Here is a 20,695-nt window from a genome sequence, read left to right as displayed (position 1 = left end):
TTGTCACAAGGCCGATATACATGGCGACATAATCAGGTGTTGAAATGTTTAGCTGCAGGCATTGAAGGGAAACGAAGACAGGTGAATTCAGAAGGTGTTAAGGATAGGAGTTTAGTAATTCAGTTTGTCCGTGAGGGAGAGAAATACAGAAGGGATAAGTTAGTGAGGAGGCAAAGGTGTGGCCGCCTAGAAGGTGCTTGTGATTGGGAAATGCAAGTAGATTTAGGGGGAAAGCTTGTTGTTCCTCAGGAAATAGTCTGTACCAGGCAGAGGCCTGACTTAGTGTTGTGGTCAGTGAGTCAACAGATAGTTTATTTCATCGAGCTGACAGTTCCTTGGGAAGACTCAGTGGAAGAAGCATATGAAAGAAAAAAGCTTAGATATGCAGACTTAGGAGCAGAAGCTGAGCAGCGAGGATGGAAGACTAGGATTTGTCCAGTGGAAGTGGGGTGTAGGGGATTCATAGCAAGATCAACTGTCTCACTCCTGGGGGAACTCGGAGTGCGGGGACAGAGTTTGAGGAAGACAGTGAGGGAAATGTCAGATGAAGCAATTAAATGCAGCCAGTTTATCTATTACAGAAGAAATAATGTCAGCTGGGGCCAGCAGGGTGAACTACTAAGCAGGGCACATAACTCCTTGAGATCAGGTGGAGAGATCCACTTCCTGTCAGGAGAAATCCAGGAAGAGGAAGTATTTAAGTGTGGGAGTGGCCTATGGGAATCCATTTTGTTTGAGGCCATGCGGCAAGGTGAGTGTGCTTGCTGATCCTGTAAGTCCAGTTAGCTCCTTTAACTTTAGCTTATATTGTAGTTATGCTATGTAGTGTGTGAAATAGAGTATGGTGAATGTGACAGGAAAGCTAGTATCAGCATTGCTTCTGCCTGGAGCTCGCATGTATGGAGCCTGGGTTTGGTTGAAGATGGCAGTGCTGTTTGGGCTGAGAAAGCCATGTGTATGTAAGGAGGAAATCCAGGAAGAGGAAGGTTATTTAAGTGTGGGAGTGGCCTATCTGAATCCATTTTGTTTGAGACCATGCTGCAAAGTGAGTGTGTTTGCTGATCCTGTGAGTTCATTTATCTCCTTTAACTTTAGCTTACATTGTAGTTATGCTATGTAGCGTGTGAAATAGAGTATGGTGAATGTGCTAGTAAAGGTAGTATCAGCATTGCTTCTGCCTGGAGCTCGCATAAACGGAGCCTGGGTTTGGTTGAAGGTGGCAGTGCTGTTCTGTTTGGGCTGAGATCACTGTCTAGCCTCCTGGAGGTGTCATTGTTGTGAGGGCTCGTCTTGGGGAGGTAGACTGTACAGCCTAACCCGGCGGGGGAGTGTGATAGCCTAACAAGGCTTCCCTCCCTGGGTCTACCTCCTCTGTGGTAATATAGGTAAGGTAAAGGAGGTTGTTCGGTTAGTGTGGGGAGCAGTGAGACCTGGCATTAGGGGAGTGTCTCTGGGACGCCAGAGATCACTGTCTAGCCTCCTGGAGGTGTCGTGGGACCAACTAGACGAAACACCGGTGAAAGGAGGTTCCCACCCGATGACCCCAAAGACATGTTAGTTATCACTGCTCATTGGTCTGTATAGTTAAGCCTTGCCATAATAGTTTGTCGTAGGGCTTAGGAGGTTATTCACTGAGTGCTGATCCCTTCTTATTTATTTATTTATTTACTTATTTATTTATTTATTTATTTTTTTTAGAGCACAAACTTCTTGTGTTTATTTGAATATTATTTTTTCAGGGTGTACATTGTTCTGTAAAATTTCAAAGGCACATTTGTAACTTTGTGATGTGAGAGTGATGACTTTCATCATTCTTTACGTTTGAGCCTTCATCTCCCTGTTAATGATAGTTTCATATTATTCTGAATTGTGAAGCAGTTCGTGAAGTCAGTTTCAACATAAGCACTTTGAATGAGTCACTGATCACCTTCTGATGTTTAATAATGATGATGACAGAGATTTTACCACAATGATGGCGTGCAGAAATGTGATTAATTAATAATCACTGCAGTTGTGCCGAATGACAACTGCTATAGGGCGACTGGAGAACTTCGCTGATGAGACACAGTCGGTGAAATTGCACTTTCTTCCTCGTATTTCTCATTGACAGGCCTAATGGCAGCAAGCTTGATTATCATTATGCAATCAGATGTTTAAGGGCATTTCTACATCCATTTATTGTGAACTACGGGTGTTAAAATAAGGCTTGTGCACGCGTGCCCAGCACCACACACTGATGGAGATTTACTTAACAGAATCAGGCATACACACAGCTTTATAAATCTGACAGGAAAAAAATTGCGTAGCACATTTCTGCCTTTTAGTTGTGAATCTACGCTGAGTTTGATGCAGCTGGCCCCTGGAGTGTATTACCGATTCAAAATGGAGAGGAACTTTCTGAGTTCTATATGATCCCTCAAAATTGGTTGAACTTTCACAGTAGCTCAACCACTGAAAGTCCTGTTTGTCCTTTTCGGCAGAAGCAGGTGTGAGCACAATATATAAAAATAAAACAGTACTGCAGTGTGAAACCAGGGCTGAAACCAGGCCTGCCAGCACCCACTTGTTAGATGTGACATGTTGAGACTCCATCCCAACATTAGGCAATCTCACAACTTACAAAAGTACATCTTGATTTCACCCTTTGATTGACTCAGGCCCCTTTGATTAGCGGGCAGAAGGTTTTAACATGTTTGAAACAGTGTTTGGCCAATACTTGCTCCCTGAGCGGTATTTTAGAAGTTAAGTATCCAAATGAGAAATGTCAAAGTGGTAACAATCATGAAAACAAAAGCTGGCAAACAGCAAGGTTAGTTACACTTGGTCTGCTTACATGAACTTGTTCTTGGGCTTGTTCTCTTTGGGAAATGGGTATTTCCACTGTGTGATGCGGCCGACTTCTCCAGACATGAAAGTGAGGTAACGCAGGGTTTCCACGGCCACATTAGTGTGGGGAACTTTGCGGAGGCCCTCGCGTTGCCAGATATACATGGCCACCACTGGAGAGTTATAGTTCTGCACCCACTGAACGTCTCCTGATTCGCTGTCCACAGTCACCACCAGGCCGTCGCCGTTAGACACAAAGTGAGCCATCTCTGCAGGGAACCAAACAGCAGACAACTGATTAGCACGGTCCGTCAGAAGCAAAACAAAACAAAAAAGCCGGCGTGTCCAAGAGTCTTACTGTATTTGGTGTCATCGTCAGGAAGGGTGGAGGCGTAGTCAGAATAGGTTGCATTCCAGCGCAGCTCTCTGCTCTTGGTGTCATACATGGTGATGGTGTACTCTAACAGCAGGATGAATATGGGTATATTCATTCAGGGGTAAAGATTTGTATTGCTTTGCATTCCTTATGTAACATACACAAAAGCTGGGCGCTGAGTATCTGTTTCTGGGAGTAAATGCAAAGTGGTGTTGAATTTCCTTTGCTTCACATGGAAAACGTGGCGACACGGTGAAACAAAATCCAGCATATATGACAAAGTGAGCTTTGACTTGACACCAAGTTAAAGAAAGGTATTCAATTTGCAGGGCTCTCACGCTCTAGGTCTACAATTACAATCCCCCAGTCTTAACCACTGCAGGGATAGATTGGGGGCTGGTTGAGGTGAGGGCGGAGTTAGCAGCAGAGATGAGCAGGAAGTAAATAAGGGTTTGCTAACACTTTGGGGTTAGAGCATGCAAGACAAATAAGCCTGCTGATTAGCCTGATTGTGTCAACAACTGAACGGGATGGGCTGTAATGATAATCTGACCAAAATGAAGCTGGCAAGGATGAGAAAAAAAAAAGCTGAACTTGTGTTGCTGGATTGGTTTTGTTTTACCTGTGCGTCCCAGATAGAGAAGAGATGAGGACGGACACAGCATCTCAGCAAAGGACGACGTCAGGGTCTGCTGCTTCTCACCAGTCAACAGGTCCACCACGTACCACAAGTCCTGCTTCTTACCTGTAAATGAGCACAAACACACACAGACAAAATTAATTACCTCTGCTATGATTAGCATTTATATAGATCGAATCCCTGTGACGTTGCGCTTTATTTCTGTTGTCATTTTCAGCCATAACCGTAACGTTTAAAGATAATACGTACGTATGATGGCAAGGTAAAGCAGTGAAAATATTTTAAATATAGTGTGCTCTTACACTGATATTGCTCTTTTTAGGTGGGCAACTTTTTAGGTTGCTAAAAACCAATCAATGGAGGCAGCATTTGCTCGGCGTCATTTAATTTTACCTACCTGAAGCAGGGATTTTCTACCAAGAAGTTACTTTAAACAAACACTGTGATTCGGTCTGTTGCTCTTAGCAAAAGCACAACACGTATTTCAGTATTATAACCTTACCTAATAATGAAACTACTTATTTAACTACTAACTACTTGACTACTTTAGTTGATTATTACGTTTATATTTACTTTTTTACTTTACTTTTGTGGTGTTTTTCTTTTACAGATTGGAGGGTCGAATGATGAGCACTCTGAGGTAAATTAGTGATTTGGGCCTATCCAGGGTGTCTACACGTATCAGACACTTAAATTTAATGCTTTTTAGGATCTTTCTAAGATAGTTTTTAACCAAATTTAAGACTGATTTTTGGAAAAATCTGTTTTTTTGTATTCAAGCTTTGCAGGTAAATATATATGTGGTCCAGTGCAGAGATGGGTTTTAAGTAGGAATATGGTTACTGGAGTGAGTATTAAATTAAAATACAGTATAAGGTTCAGTGGTAGGATTAAAGATTTGTAATGTTAGAAATGTGGGGTTTCTTGCAGACGGCTTTTACTCAATTTGACACAAAGAAATTAAAAGACGAATAAATAAAATGAGATAAAACTGTTTGGGCAATTAAAACCTCACAAATTCAAATGTAAGACTATTTAATGACTTTCATTGACTATATTAACTATATTAATTAAACTGAACTGAATTTAAGACATGTTAAGCCTACAGACACCCTGCTCTAAAGAAAGCTGTGTTATTATGTACAAGAAATTGTCTAATGAACCAAAAGGTGCACCATTGCATGCCCAGTCAAGCAAAACAGCATACATTTATCCTTCACAATGACGGGTGTTACCATTCTATCATTAAAAGACCAACCCATCACAGCCTCTTTGTACCGGCATCTCACCTATTGTCTCAGTGCAGGAGGTGGCAGTTATACGCTAATCACAGATAGTTGATTAGGAAATGGCTGTTTCAGAGAATCGAGACGATGGAGGTTGGTTTGGTGCGATAACTCCTACAATCTATGTGGCAAACATTTCATAAATAAAGATTTAAAGAAAGAGAATTCCAGGCTGAACCACTTTTAGACCTTTGCATCTCCAGTACGCTTTGTTCCAGCAGCAGCTTCAGTTGAATGAAAACAAAGGCGTCACTGATAATGACTGCGGGGAGGCAAATGTCACCCGCTTTCCCTACACAATGACACAGTCACCGTGGTAGATTACCTTTCCTCTGTTAACTGTTGTAAATTCAAAAGAGCGCAGGCTACGGCGGCGGGTTGAGTGGAACTGAAAGGTGCTGGAGATACCCAGATAACACCTGCCCGTTTAGGTGAGGGGACACACTGGGACATGGGCTGCTCATGTTTATGGATGAGGGAACTACAGGGCAATATGTCTGACCAAAAGGCATAATATAATTCCTGTTTGAGAAAGAGCCTTACCCATGTAAAGGACTCCATCAGAGCTGCGACAGGGAGAAGCTTGGACCAACTCAGGGATGGTGAATGGTAATTTCTGTTTGAACAAAATGAATGAATGCACATTAGAAAATAGGAACAATATGCATACACCACCACAGCTGCAACTCCCGAATGAGGGTGCATGACTCTGAGCATGAGCCATCTACACGTATTTCTACAGAAAAGGGAACTGAGCAGCGTGTTTCTCACAACAGAGGGGAGATTATACTGATTGATAATAATGTATTTCCTCTTACTGTGAGGCCTTCGTTGTTCTTCCCTCCCAGAGAGTACAGGCTGCCATCGTTGGGGTCAGGCAAAAAGGCTGGTCTAGAGTAAAGATTCAAGAAGATACATCTTGAGACCAGTAAAGGGAGTGACGGAAACGACAAGCTCAACAGTTTACTAAATCCATCTGCTTTCACCATCTTTTGTTACACACAGGTGCAGTACATACTGGGATATTTACGCATGCGGAAAATAACTCCAAAGATACATACTCTGCCACATGTGTGGGGACCTGAAGAACTGGATCTGTGGAGAGAGAGAGAAGGAGACAAGATGCAAGTCAGGACTGACAAGAATGTCAACCAACAATGGAAACCGTGGCCAGGAGCTGTTGAGTAAGAGAATGACATCGGTGACATTCAACCGTACAGAACACAAAGTCCAAATGAAAACGAATTCCCCTGGGGCACACGTGAAAGGCAAACAGTCATGCCTGCAAACAGCTTACTGTAAAGACGCCAAGCATGTAACACCATTTACTCATTTACTGAGCTTATATTAGACCATTCCCTCCAAAAAGTACTGGATGATATTAACCTGTTGATGAACCTACGATACCAAATATCCTCCTAACAGACTGAGTAAAGTGGGGTTACTCCAGGAAGCAGGTTTTACTCTTATCCTGCCACAGTTATGAAGGTTTTTCTCTGTACTTAAAAACATTGGAATAGATGTGTAAAAACATTCTGTGAATTTTCCTCCCTGGTATGAGTGCTTAAAAAGACCATGTCATGTTTTTGCATGCTTTCACCCATTTACTAGAAGCTTCATATATTTGAGGCCTAAAATTTTCCCATGTATGCAAAAAATGTGCCCTACCCTCTGGGCAGCTATCATGCCCTACATTCACTGCAGGGTTCAGCTTGACTGGACTCAGTTTTGCTACTAGGCCCTTCTCTCCGTTTTATTTTTCACCTGCCGACAGTATCCCCTTAGCGAAGGTGGGATTCTCAGCTCATCCCCAGTGACACTGCCTTAAACTGCAGGGACATTGTCTTCAACGCAACTCTGAATCCTTTCATCGCCAACCAAACAGAAGAACATCGGAACTTTTTCAACTGTAGTGCACAGCGGCCGTTTTCAGACATCTGTGTCGAGCAGGGTTGGGTACCACACTTGGAACTTTTGAGTGTAGCAACAGAAATATGTAGGTACAACAGAGTACAGGTTCATATTTTAAAAAAATCAGGACCAAATTTCGATACCAAAGAGCACACCTGAGTGAAAATGCCAGGTTCACACGGTAGGCAGAAGCAGCACAAAGTGCCCAAAAGCCCTCAAAGCGCCGTGACTGGCTTCCAGTGCTTTGCGGCTGAGATAAAGAAGCTCCGCGGATGCACCAGGTTCAGAAAGCAGGCAGAAGCGCCGCAAAGTGCTCCAAAGCTGCCCACTGAGCTCCACTGACTTCCTAGCGAGCCGCAACTGTTGCTGCAGCCCTGATAGTTTCTGTATTTGGCCTATTTTCTTTTCCATTTTATTTTAGAAATAACCTAATATCACTGCTGTTTGTGATTGTGTTTTTTAAAATAACAACATATTCCACATATTAGACACGAGTAGACACACACACACGTACAAGCAGACAGACAGACACTTAGCTCCATGTGTGAGAGAAAATTAAGTGCAGAAAAAAGGTACCATTAGCTACCGTCAGCAGTAGCAGCATTGGTTCAAATGTGAACAGTGTCCAGCCCTAGGTTCAAGTGAATTCAAAAATAACTGAAGTCACAATTGACGGTAGCTTCTACTTTAAAATGGCAGGCTTGTGCAGGATGTCTCGTGTTGCGCTACTGTTGATTCTCCACCTTCTACTATCAGCTCAGCCCGCTTGGAATCTCAACGAGGTGGTATCAAACAAAGTATCGGGCACTATCAAAAACTTTTGCTAATGGAAAACCAAAAAAGAGCGAGTGGAGCAGAGCCATCACATTGGAAGTCACTTCTATTTTTCTGTCCTAGTTATATTACTGTTGTGTTATAGATGTTATAGATGTGTATGTTTAAAGTCACTGCAAGCAGATGTATGTCTATTACATGACTATAATAGACTAGATCATGGTCAGCAATAATGTCGACAGTTAAAACTACAACTGTGGAAAAACTACTACTACTACTACAATAGCTCTTTAAGCCCTAACCTCCATTGCTAGTAGACAAACACACACCTCCCTACAGTGTGAACATACAGGGCGTGGACCAGATGGTGCTGATCTCTGTGGAGGTGCCTGAAGGGGTCAACAATAGCAGGGGGGAGGCATAGGATTACCTGAAGGTGGTCATTGACTCTTGTGCTCAACAGGCATCAGCATTCGTTATGTGTAACTGCAGAACGTGGTGAGAAAACAATAGTTCTCTATGCTGCTGGAAAGACACTAACCCTGGTTTATGGACACAAATACATGTTCGCACGGCCAGCAGGGAGTGACAAGCAAACAGTGAGAGGGCATACATGTGGGCTAAGATGAACTGTCATGGTCCAGGGAAAATATTCCTTCTTCCTCCTCATTACGTGGGTGTATGGTTGCCTGAATGGAGCACAACAACAGGTGTGTGCGGAGCCTGGAACAGAGCTGGTCACATTTATATTCAATAGCTCTTCCAGAAAAACAGATGATGCGGGGGAAGCTGCCTCTGCCTCTGATTATTAATGACTTGGGCATCAGGTGGCCCTAACCAGGACTTGTGGGTTCAAAACATAGTTGCTTTAATATCTCTTAAAATATTGTGACCCTTAAAAATGTGACACAAGTGTGCATTTAGAACAGCGAATGTCTTAGAGAGATTTTTTCAGCACAAGTTTTACAATAACCCTTCAGTGTATCTTATCTAATGTAATCCCCAAGCGTACTGTGCCTACATTAACATGGTAACCATAGTACATGCTATGTGTGCAGGCAACACTACAGCAAAGTTGCTTACCCTTGCCCACTCTAACCTTGATTACAAGCTATTTTTGCCCCTCTCTCAGTTAATAATTACCCAGTTTCCATGCCTAGCAGAACATCCCACAGCATTTTCCTCAGCTTAATCCCAGAAAACCATTCCTGTAAGTCCAATAAACGGCACCGTCACTATTTTTTTTAACCAAATCAATTACATGTTTAGGCTTTTAAGTCACCAGTTTTGAATTCTAGATTTTCTTTTGAGTTATTTTTTATTCTAAACTGGTAAGAATTAAAAAATAGGCCTGTTTTACTCTCATGTTCACAACATTACTGGGGTTATAAAAAAAATAAACAGCGTCAGAAAGTATCAATGACTGAAGTTTGTTTATTTTCTACTTTTGGAGTAATAATGGAGCGAAATCTTTTCCAGTGGTGCAGACAGCCTGTTGTTCACATTAACATCACAGAGAGTATGTTCACGTGAAATCAATAGACCAGTTTGGATCACAGTAACACCAAATGGCACAGCCTTGACATGGCCTCATAGTCCTGCATCGGGTCGGGTACCAGGCACGTGACCTGAAAAAACTTGATTCGCAGGTGGTATTTTGTCTTATTTTTACTTCCAGGTTCAGTTTTGGGGAAATAATTTAATAATTAATTAATAATTTAATGTTTTAATATTTTAATCCTCTGAGTGCTGACTTTGTGTGTCGGCTCTGCCTTCTGCATCAGCTGAATTTTGAGAACCACTTGAATCAGGTGCGTTACAAACAGATGTGGACATGTGCTGCTCAATATTATTAGAATACGCAAAAAAACTTCCATCTAAATTGTATTTTCTGAATTGCCTTCATTCTAAAATATAATATCTTAGTTTCACATGTATGAAATGTCCCAAAACGATCACTTCAAACGTGCCACCTAGCCAAATTATTAGAACGGCGCATGGTTATTTTAGGATTTGTGTTGAGTCGGGCTGCAGGTCTTGTGTCGGCTGGTCATGTCGCAGAACTAAGTGGTTGTCTGTGCGGGTGGCAGGTGAGTGTAGTATTGTACAACTCTGTTCTGGTTTGGGAGCGGCACTTGAAAACCAGACCCATGAAGGACTCTATCTCAAAGTGGCCCTCACTTAGTTAAATTTCTTGGTTAATTTAAGTCCTATTGTTGTGTTCTGCTATAACCCAACACTGAAAATGACAAAGACAACAATCACTTCATTGTGGTTCCAAAAACAGCTGTGGGATCTCATTGTTTTCCCTGTAGCCACACAACAAAAGCACTTTGCTTTTGCGGATGTAATCTGAATAAGGAACTGGGCCTGAGAAAAACACTTACAAAAAAAAAGTTACACTTGACTCTTGTCCTCTCCTCTTACCTTCTTTCAGAGTCCATTTGATAGAGCCTGATTTCTTGCTAACAGCGTGCAGGTTTCCATCCAGGGTGGACACAAAGAGCAGGCTCTCAGGAAGGGAAACTGTGCTGGCGCTGCAAAACCCCTAAAGAAACACAAAAAACAAGGGGATGTACTATGAGCAAACACATCTCCACTTATAATACCAGGGAATCAAAGTGATAACATATTAAACTCAGACATTAGCAAGCAGGCATGTGTGAGCATGCATGCTCCGACTTAAGTCCGCAGGTTAGGTCAAAATGTGTGCTCCTGCATGTGGTTGTGAATAATGACTTCAGCCACTAATCACTCAGACATTACTTATCCTCACACACGCCTGCACCAAACATCAGTGATGTGTTGAAATCACAGCATGCTAATGAAATTATTCACACACTAATATGAAGAAATGTGGCAGAAGATTGTCTGACACATGTCACTGCATGGGGCCTGTTTCATCATCACCCTGAGATATTTAGCATTTTGTTGTAAGGGGGTGAGGTAGGTGGGTCGCCTTAGGGAGTGTGCCACCTTGCTCCACTTTACAAACGAATAAACTTCATGTCAATATCCTACAATGGCAGCTTAAGAGCAAAATAAGAGGAGACTGATAGGCTAGAAAACAGAGGGCAAGTTGCTGGTTGAGCTCTCAGAAGGTTCAAAGTAACAGCCAGAGCTGAGGGCTGCAACGTGGAGGAAGGTAAACAAACTGGGACATGAGCACGTGTGCATGTTCTGAACTCCTGTGTTACACTCGTGCTGCCCACCAGCATACCTTATAAGGTTGGTTCGGCTTTTTTGACAGATTCCACAATGAAGACAGTGAAGAGAGTGCTTCAACTTCTCTCTGCACAGATGAATAGTGGGCTGACAGGCCATATGGGAACCCTTCTCTCCGGAACTTTTTACTCCCACTCAGAAATATGTGGCACGAGAAAAGACATGGGAACACTTGGATTGGTTCGTTAAATGACAGAAGTAGACAGTGCCGGTGAAAAGAGGGCAACAAAATGACAGTCATCGGAGAAAAAAAATGCAGTAAATCCAGTGAAAACAATTGAACCCATTACCACAACAGCAACTGAATGACCCGGCCTCATGACTTGGCTTATGCCAGAATTAACAGCACTGTGGGTGATGTGTACTCCACTCACCCACTATGGAATTCTAAAAACGCCGCTCTTGATAACCAAGCTGTGGGCTTCTTATGGTTTTTGGCACCAATGTGCAGGAAGAGGTCCAACGGGGGTGTCTGAGAGCTCTGACTGTCCGCCAAACCCGAGAAGACTGTATGAACTCAGCCTGCAACCGACACACGTGCTTTCTCATCTAAGAGAGTTCAGGACGACCAGAGAGCTTTTTAGTGTTCTTTCTCATTTTATGTATTTACATTACAAATTTTCACATATCTGACATGACTTATCACTTATTACTGGCCCACTGACATGGTCAGACTGTGGATGAAAGATCTGGGAATACCACTAAACCTGCCATCTTTTCTGCAGGACTCTTAGGCCCTGTTTACATCTGGTATTAACATGCGTAGCGGGTGATCAGAGCACAAGTAGACAGCTCTAAACACAGGTGTGAATGCACCCAACGTGTCCCCAATGCGTCTTGAGATCCGATCACTCAGACCACATCTGGAGGGAGCTCTTGGCTGCATATGGCCACATTCTTTCAGCAGTGTGTAACCTAATGTGTCCTGGGCCATACTGAAGGACCACCTACTCAGTGGGCTTCCTTGCTTATCCAACTCCCAACCAAAAAGCCAACTTTCTGTTGCTGCCTTTACATAGGCTAGATGCAGCCTCAAAGGACGGTCCACACGGCCTCTCCACCCACCAAACAGTCAGTTCAATGTCTGCCTGGTAAGCATGCGCTAATACAGCAGCAGCAGCAGCTGTTAAATGGTCCCAACAAACTCACACCAGCACCAAAACAGCTCAACTCTCCCAACAATGATCCTGTAGTGGTGTGGAGGCAGAGAGACCGCAGTCTGGGGTGTGCTTGTCTTATGATAAACAGAGAGCAACTTAACAATAAAAAGCTCAACAATAAAATAAGATTTTGCCCATTTTCAATAGGCCTGAAGTGTGCATGTAGCAAGACAAACCTCCTGCTGGTTAAAACAACAAAGCATTTGGTCTTTTCAAATGGAAATGATGTAAATGTTTATTTGCATATAGAGTGGGTAAGTGATATCGATCTTAAGTCGTCACTTGAGACGCATGTGGAGATGCATTCGAATGCCAGGTGTGAACATTCAGACTGTGATCCCATCACCTTAGACGCATGTTCATACCAGGTCTAAACAGGCTCTTGGAAGAGCTGAGCAGACAGACTTCTCTCTCCTGCTGAACCATAACAGTATTGATCAACATCCCTGACTAATCCCCCCGAACAGCTCCCTGGGGGCAGTGCAAATAGCCCCCACATACTGTATTATAATTACTAACACACTCTTCTGAGCATTTAGCCCCTTCTGAGGAGATAAGGAAGGTGGGGGTTGAAGTGCTCTTAAGTCAGACACAAACAAACCACCAGAAGCTAGTAAGTCAGGCCTGAGCATGTGGTTCGGAGAGCAAATGCAACCACCAGCAACAAGTCACTCAGGGTGTTCCCCGTGGTCACACAGCTTGCATTTCCTCACAAAACCTATGTCATAAAAAAATGACCAGTTCTCAACAATTTCTTCTAGCCTGGGTGTTTTTCAGTTTAAACATAATCGGAAAAAAACGAGCCTGTTCTAAATGTCCAAACAGAAACCAAGGCCAAAACAACCACATAAACTGAGAGTTTCACACTCTACAGAAGGAAATTGGGTCCTTCCCCATTTGCCTACTGGTCCCCTGCTGTAGTCTCACATCCTATACAAGCATTTGTGTCAATATTGTGCACCTGTGACTGTTCCCACTGGGCTGCCAACTCACGAGTATCACACAACTGTACTTAGAGATTCATAACTAACTTGTTCTTGGGCCCCCTGTAACCTCTATCAGGGTTCTTGGTTTCACAAGCAAATAACTCTCTTAACATCTGTTGGCCTCCAAGTTTTGGATGGACACTAACATTCAACAACTGTTGAATATTCTACAGTGTTAGGCCTCTGGGACATCTGGTTTACAATATCTGGCTGCTCAGCTTTGTAAAAGATTTTTTAAAAGACTCAGACATCGGGGCATTCCCTGTCATTTCCTCATTCTGTGTTTAACACAGAAATGTTTAGTTGTTGCGTAAGCGAGTTACATAATACTCCTGAACTGAGAGAAACCAACGTCTTGGGAGGTTCTGAGGTCTTCACTTTCTCCTCTACAATGAGGCCAGGCATAGCTTAAGGGGACATCGACTACAATGCTCATGATATCACTGGTAGCAGGCAGGAGTGTCACTGTGCTTCACAGCCTCTTGCATGGCAGACCAACCCGAACACAGGACAGGCTGTAATTGGCAGCTTTCCCACTCAGTGCACACAAGCCCTTTAGTACTACAACTGCTTTATTACCCCTTTGTCAGATACTCTCATCTCTTCAAGATAGTAGAGTATTATATCCCCAACCAATAGTTAAACACCTGGGCAAAAGGTATAAAAAAAAAAGAAGAAGAAGAAGCATTGCTCAGGTCCTGAGGGCGCAGACACATCAGACTGCCTTTAAAGAACAAGCAGCTATGAAAGACGACTGTTGTGTTGCACCATGTCACCTGTGTCACCCAAAAAGTTGTACCTGAACACACCATAGACTACACCCAAGGACAATGTGTATGTACGTTCTGTGCCGGCGTGAGCTGAAATGACATACCAGCAGGGAGCAGTAGTCTCCATTTGTCATTAAAAAGGGAAACTGCAGGACACGTTAAAGACGCTAGTTAGCGCCTTAACAACGCTCACGCTCTCTTGACTTCAGTTGTTTGTTTGCTGTTCTCACTTCCATTTCTCTGTTGTGCGCTAAGCTTTACTGCTAATCGGAGTGATTTCATTCACTGATGGTCTCCACTGGCCCAGATGCCTATTTAATGTGCTGAATTGGTAAAAATAAACCAATGAGGGTTGACACGCAAAACCTCGGGTGACACATTCAGTGATGGCCTGACGTTGACCAAAAGCCACTTGACAGCTTAGTGTGTCAGAGGGCCGCTTAATGGGTGAAGGTCTGGAAACATGTAGGAGACATAGAGGTAGGGGCTGACCAAGACAACAGAGGAAGGTAAATACATAGAGATGCTCCAACTTATAGCATTCATTAAAAATGAGTTGATTCGTGGCTGTCACATCCTCTGAAAACTAGTCAGATAATTCGAAAGGCAAACAAACGCACACCACCCACTGTCACTCTACCATGGCTGCCCTGCATCCTGACAGAAACAGGCATTTGGAGTGTTACAGTTGGTAGTATCAACATCATATGACAGTGTACTAACAACCCAGAAGCAGACAATGGGCAGCTGCTTTCTGCTGCAAGTGTGTGGCTGAATGGCACACAACTAGATGAACTGGTAGTGTCATCAGAGACACACATGCACTGTTCAACTGTCTTACTGGTTGTGTGAAGCAGACACAAAGATTTTCATTTATCGTCTGACCTTTCAGGCTGTTTTGTGATCATTTAGAGATGCAAGCAGGGGAGAGAAGCAAATATAGAATACCAGTATTTAAGATATGGATATGGTTGCCAAATAATCACTTTTGAAATTAGCAGTAGCAAGAAAAAATGATGATGTGTCTGACTAAAAATAACACAGGTGCGAGACATGCTGTTAAGCGGTGGCTTTTGCAGGATCACTTACGTAGGAGGTTTGTGTGAAAATGTTTCAAAAGGAGACACTTAGTAATTAGTATCAGACGTTTTAATGACAGTAAAACAGTCATCATATGGGCCCTAAAAGGACTCACTACAGAGGTTCTAAAAGTGAGACTATTACAAAAAGATATCCACTAGTTCGAGCTCTCTAGTGAATTAACTGGGGCTAAATGAAATGTCGCTGTTTTTCTGTTGAAAAGTGGAACACTCTCCTACCAATAACATGTCTGCAACAGTAAGCAGTGTTTGCAGCTTGCAGACAAAAACCAACACAGGAACCAAGAATGTCTTATCACACGTCTGGTTACTTGGTACGGGAGGTGCGGTGCAGCAACAGCTTCAAGTCATCAAAATACATCCTGAAAATCAATTACGAAATACCTTGGTGTACATGGCTGAACATGAGAAACGCAGCTTTAAGAACAGTCTGATGATCCGCCAGCCTTTCAGTCCCACACAAAAGTAATCATTAGGGGTTTCCCTTCAGGGCTGTACAAAGATTACACAGGCTTGGGGATGTTTGATTTCCCTCAGTTTCAGACACCAGTGAGTAAGACAGGGTGACGAGACGATTGTTCAAAATTGGATGTGTTTCACATTTTAGAGCAAAGCGGAGATCACTTTGTGGCACCTTTCTTGTCAACACAGTCTATCAGCTGCTCTCTGCGTGGTGTTGCTTCAGTGGGGAGGATGTCACGTGTTGGCCCTCGTTCCGGCACACTCAGTCAGAGCACAGCCAATCTACTGTTGTGATAAGATAGTGTAAGATTGCTAGATTTTTCTAGCGAATGCCTGACTTCGTGCAATTTGAATCAAGTCTACAAATAGGCAACCTAAACAAATTAAGTATGGTCATAGTGACAAAGCAATGAAACAAACTGCAGTTGAGGGGTATATTGTTGTCTGAAGTTAGTTTTAAGTCTTACAACGAATATTGTTGTTATAAAGGGCTGGCAGATGTGTGAAGTGAGGCATGTGTCTCTAGCCCACTGAACAGCACTGGGATCTGAGGCTGATTTTACATAGTGGCCAAACATGGAGTTAAGACTTTAAGGTCAATCACGTGATGCCGTGTGGACCAAAGACTTTTTCCAGTAGAATTTAATTGTAACAGGGACGTCTGTAAATCACTGGATACAATTTGTGTCAAAAGTGTCAAAACCCCAGCAAAAATGACTCTTTCCATTCAGTCAACCAACACTCCAAAAGTCTGGAAGAGCCACACGATTAAATAATTTTGTCCCCATTCAGGATGGCAGAAGGCTAAACTGGAAGTTAGCTGCTTGGCCGCCGGACGTCACTGATATAATAACTCTATTGGCTCCGTGATGCAGAAGATCTGGGTAATTTCTCTCTCTGTCTCTCTCTCTCTCTCACACACACACACACACACACACACACACACACACACACAAGTGTCACTATCTATAGCCTTGATCATTTGTCACCCTTACTACGAGCAGACTGCCTACCAGGCTGAGAGAGGAACCTGAGACATGATAGGGGGATTATAAGGCTACTTTAATCTGCTTCTTAGCTGAAGTGGTTTACTAGCTTTGTAGCTAATGCCACTGCCTGGAGACTTTCTAGGTATCTAGCTCAGTTTCCGCAAGTTATCCAACCCCCATTTGTGCGAGCCTCTAATACTATAGGAGTCATTATCTGTTAAGAATTCCCTTTGGTAAAATTCATACTGAATAACAACCCCTCACAACTAGATTTATACTTTGCTCCAGCCTTCCCTTGTTACATTTTTGGTGCCTTTCATTCATAACATTTGTGTAGCACATCATACTGCATTCTGCTGTGTGCGGTATGGCCCTGTTGCATGCTGTGCATGATTTAATCAACCTAACCACAAAGAATCATCATGCACAACAATGCTGTGTTTTAGGGAGGAACTGCAGATGTAGCACACACACACCGTTTCTGGCCTGCTAAATTCAGACAGCTGTAGAGATTCAACTACAAGAGGGAGGCTTTCATACAGTCATAAAGAATCCTTTCAACTTTACCTCAGTGCAAAGACAGGGGTTTTCTTGCTTTATGCTTCTGCTTTTACTGTTTGATATAAATGTTTCTTCTGTTAATATATGGATGTATATCAACTTTCAATATTTGATTGGCTTTCAACACTCCTTTTCTGCTGCACTTTCAGAATCAGAATCAGAAATACTTTATTGATCCCCGAGGGGAAATTATTACATTATTATTTCTCGCTCTCTCTTATTGTTAATGTCTGCTATATTCATTCTGCTGTTCTCTGCTACTAACTAAGAAAAGAAAAGTCTTTGTTTTCATGTTATAGTCTTGTTATATTTATATTTTTATTAAAAAAAAAATGCCCTCATTGTCAAAATTTCCCTGTTGTATCGAAAATGAAATGGAATATTGATCATTTTCAATGTGTTGCATCAAAGTTGGAAATTCCAGTATCGGGACAACACAAGTCTGAATTCATCTACTGGCAAGCCCAAAGTCAAAGACCAAAATTTCCCCAAGACATCAACCCATCACCTTGCGTTGCTGCCTGTCCAGGACTCAAAAGAAGAAGAGTTTTAAGGCTGTTGCTGATTTGCAAGCGAGGGACTTGTGTTCAGTCTTGTGGAAAGATAACGTGCATGCAGTAGTAATATTAGCATCCCAACAAGCATTAACAACATCAACATAGGTCTGGACAACGTATTGAAATTATATCGTGATATGAGACTAGATATTATCTTAGATTTTTTTTAATTGGAGTGTCGTAAGTGTTTCCTGGATTTAAAGGCTGCGTTACAGTAAAGAGGTGTAAATTTCTGAACTTTCAACTGCTGTTATTTGCCTTTAATCACTATGTACACATTACATTATTCATCAGGAATCTCATTGTGTAAATATTTGTTGGTCAGATCAATAGTCAACACAACAACATCATTGCAATATCATATTTGACTTTCTTCATAAAGACTCTCACCTTAGTGTAAGACCTAAATTTCATCAATAATAATACTAAAATGTTTTTTCTTGAATTCTTTAGTTTGCCAATGAGCTTCTGGATACTAGGGGGGTTGATGACATGAAAATATTAACCAAGCTTAAAGCAAAATACTAACACATACCCCAAACAGCAAATCCTCATAGTCCCCTAACAGAGAGATCTTTATACCTGCTCACCTTTTCCCAGTGAGAAGATGGAGATATAATGTCCATGCATACTGTTGCTTTGCTTTGTGACACTGGGCTGACGAATTGTACATGTTCATTGTTAATCATACAGTGTTGATTAAGTTAATCACGAGCTATCTGGTGCACACATTACTTTAACAATAGTGCTTTTAGCCAGCGAGCTAACGTTAATGCTAGCTTACCTCTCTCATGTCAAGACACCACGCAGCACCCTGACTCAATTAAATATTCACTGAATGACATATATTTTACACTGGGCTTTAATATGTGTGGTAATAGGAGCAGAAAAATGAGCCTGACGTTGATAGAAAAGTGAAGTTTAGCGAGCAACTCCGAGCTAATGTCACCCAACTTAAGCTAGCTTATCCAGTTAGCCCCTCTTACCTTTTGTGGAAGACCAGCGCAGCAAAGCAACGCCAAAATGCACCACAGCAGGGCCCGACTGCTCACTGTCCAGTCCATAATTTCTGGTCTCAAACCGGGATAGACAGCTGGTCCGGAAGGCCGTTGACTACATAGAAAACGTGTTTTGGCTCACAACCAGATGTTACGAAAGTGTTTTAGACCAACGCTGGGACGGTAAAGGCGCTGGGGCCAGCAGCGGTGAATACAACGTTGGATCCGCTTCTTCCTGAAATGAAAAGCGTGGGGGTTGGACTTTGGGATAGATGTTCACAGGAGTGGAGGAGGGGGAATGTAGAGTCAGTGTGAGCCAATCAGAGAAGACCTACAGACACCGGATGTACTATAAAACACATCCGGGGCACATTTTGCACACTTCCTCAGAGCACGCTTGCAGCAGTCCGACCAGTTAGACTGGAAATATTTGTATTTAACATGTTTAAAAATGTATTTGCATGCGTATTTTCCAGTCGTTATTATACATGATGTAAGATTGAAAAAATATTTCTCCTAATATGATAAAGTATAATGGCGCATGCTGGAGCCGTGGGAGTAGGCCGCATCGGCGTGGAAACATGGGAGGTAAGTTTTTATATGTGTATTTTTTTTACAACCTCAAAATGGCAAATGCAGTTCATTACTTTCCCTTTACCTACAATATGCTGTCACATACACAGGGCAGATAATAAATGGATGCGTGCAGTGTGTTTGAGGTGATTGCACACACACGTGGACAGAAGGGTGGTGGCAAAGTGAGTATTTCTTTCTATTAAGAATAAAATATTTATATTCTTTAGTTCATGAATGATGATTTAAGTGCGTTAGACTTCTGATATGCAAATGAAGTCAACATATTTAATCTGACTTGACCCTAAAGTACCATTCTGGTGTGTGTATTTGTGTTTGATAATCCTGCTCACCATGATATTTTATATTTGCAGGACACTGGTCTTGGTGTTGATGGATCCCTGCGAGAGCAATACAGTAAGTATCTCGACTGAACAGAAAGTGGCATGTCAGGGTTATGAGTGATGATTGTGATGCGTTAGACTTCTGATTTCATATTGAAGACAATATAAAACTGACATAACCCACAATACAGTCTGTAATGGATGGTGTTTTAATACCAGAGCTCATTCTAAGTTGTTTTCTTCTGCAGCAATCGACCTGCGGTGCTCAAGAAATGGACAAGCTACGGTAAATTATAAGGTGACGCCAGGACTTGTGAATTAACATTTGTTTTCCCTATACGTGCATATTCCAACCAGAAGACTTAAAAATGTATTGTTAAACAGTGAGTGTAATGTCCTGTGTGAATAAAGCCTTTTTTCAAGAAGCACAGTGTTGTTTTGTTCATTTCATTTTGCTGTGTAGGTTTGATTTTTAGGCACTGTACTTGCAACCTGAACGGCCTTTTCCATGGCCACTCACACAGGTCAAGAGAGGTGCGAGATCATATCATGTCTTGTTATAACTGGGGTTTCTTGGCCATTTTCCCAAGTCTCTCTTTTAAAGCAAGACACAGAATCTGAATGCATGTCAGAGCAATAACTGCACAGACAAGAGGAGCATTTTGAATAAGCATGCAGTGCTGTTGAGAGTAAGTCCCTGTTGACTGACACTGTATTCTAACTACATGTGAATATTGAAAGAATCAGTATAGTCTGTCAGTATAGTCTGTCTGTGAAAATCTATTCTATATTGATTTATTGGCCAATATTTAACATAAGGGAAGCTGAAAATGTTAGTCCAATCCACAAGTCTGCTGCCAGAATATTACTCTGCAACTATATGGATAATCTGTCTTATTTTTCCTGGCAAAAATCCCAAACTGACAGGTAAGAGCATTGTTAATGTTAGAATTTGCTGGTTTTGTTTACTTGATTCACGCTTGTCACTTGTACTGCCATATTTTGACATTTTTACTTTGTGTATAAGTGAAGAAATGAAAGGAGGATGAAGTACAATAGTAATAAAGGATTAAAATTTAATAAAGGGAAATCTGAATTTTTTTGCTCCTGTTATTGGTGAAATGATTGATTAGTCGGGAAAGTAACTGACAGATCAC

General features: G+C 42.1%; 1 protein-coding gene and 1 long non-coding RNA gene across 2 annotated transcripts in view; one reads left to right on the top strand and one right to left on the bottom strand.

Annotated features, from left to right (window-relative positions):
- Window positions 1–18,867, bottom strand: part of ern1 (endoplasmic reticulum to nucleus signaling 1) — a 33,791-nt gene extending 14,924 nt beyond the window's left edge. The window contains exons 1-8 of the mRNA XM_049562414.1: window positions 18,610–18,867; window positions 10,241–10,361; window positions 6,190–6,223; window positions 5,947–6,019; window positions 5,672–5,744; window positions 3,825–3,947; window positions 3,185–3,286; window positions 2,834–3,095 (exon numbers count right to left, since the gene is read on the bottom strand). Coding sequence (XP_049418371.1) covers window positions 2,834–3,095; window positions 3,185–3,286; window positions 3,825–3,947; window positions 5,672–5,744; window positions 5,947–6,019; window positions 6,190–6,223; window positions 10,241–10,361; window positions 18,610–18,687 — 866 coding nt within the window. The 5' untranslated portion in view covers window positions 18,688–18,867. The remainder of the gene's footprint in view (window positions 1–2,833; window positions 3,096–3,184; window positions 3,287–3,824; window positions 3,948–5,671; window positions 5,745–5,946; window positions 6,020–6,189; window positions 6,224–10,240; window positions 10,362–18,609) is intronic.
- Window positions 18,868–18,980: 113 nt separating this feature from the next.
- Window positions 18,981–20,616, top strand: LOC125880165 (uncharacterized). Its single transcript, XR_007448017.1, has 4 exons — window positions 18,981–19,209; window positions 19,305–19,379; window positions 19,569–19,611; window positions 19,787–20,616. It is a non-coding gene; the product is annotated as an uncharacterized LOC125880165 (long non-coding RNA).
- Window positions 20,617–20,695: the final 79 nt, after the last annotated feature.

The sequence above is a fragment of the Epinephelus fuscoguttatus genome, linkage group LG19, assembly GCF_011397635.1.
Source record: "Epinephelus fuscoguttatus linkage group LG19, E.fuscoguttatus.final_Chr_v1".
NCBI classification, from domain to species: domain Eukaryota; kingdom Metazoa; phylum Chordata; class Actinopteri; order Perciformes; family Serranidae; genus Epinephelus; species Epinephelus fuscoguttatus.
Note: the sequence above shows the minus strand (reverse complement) of the source record. Positions and strands in the feature narration are given on the sequence as shown.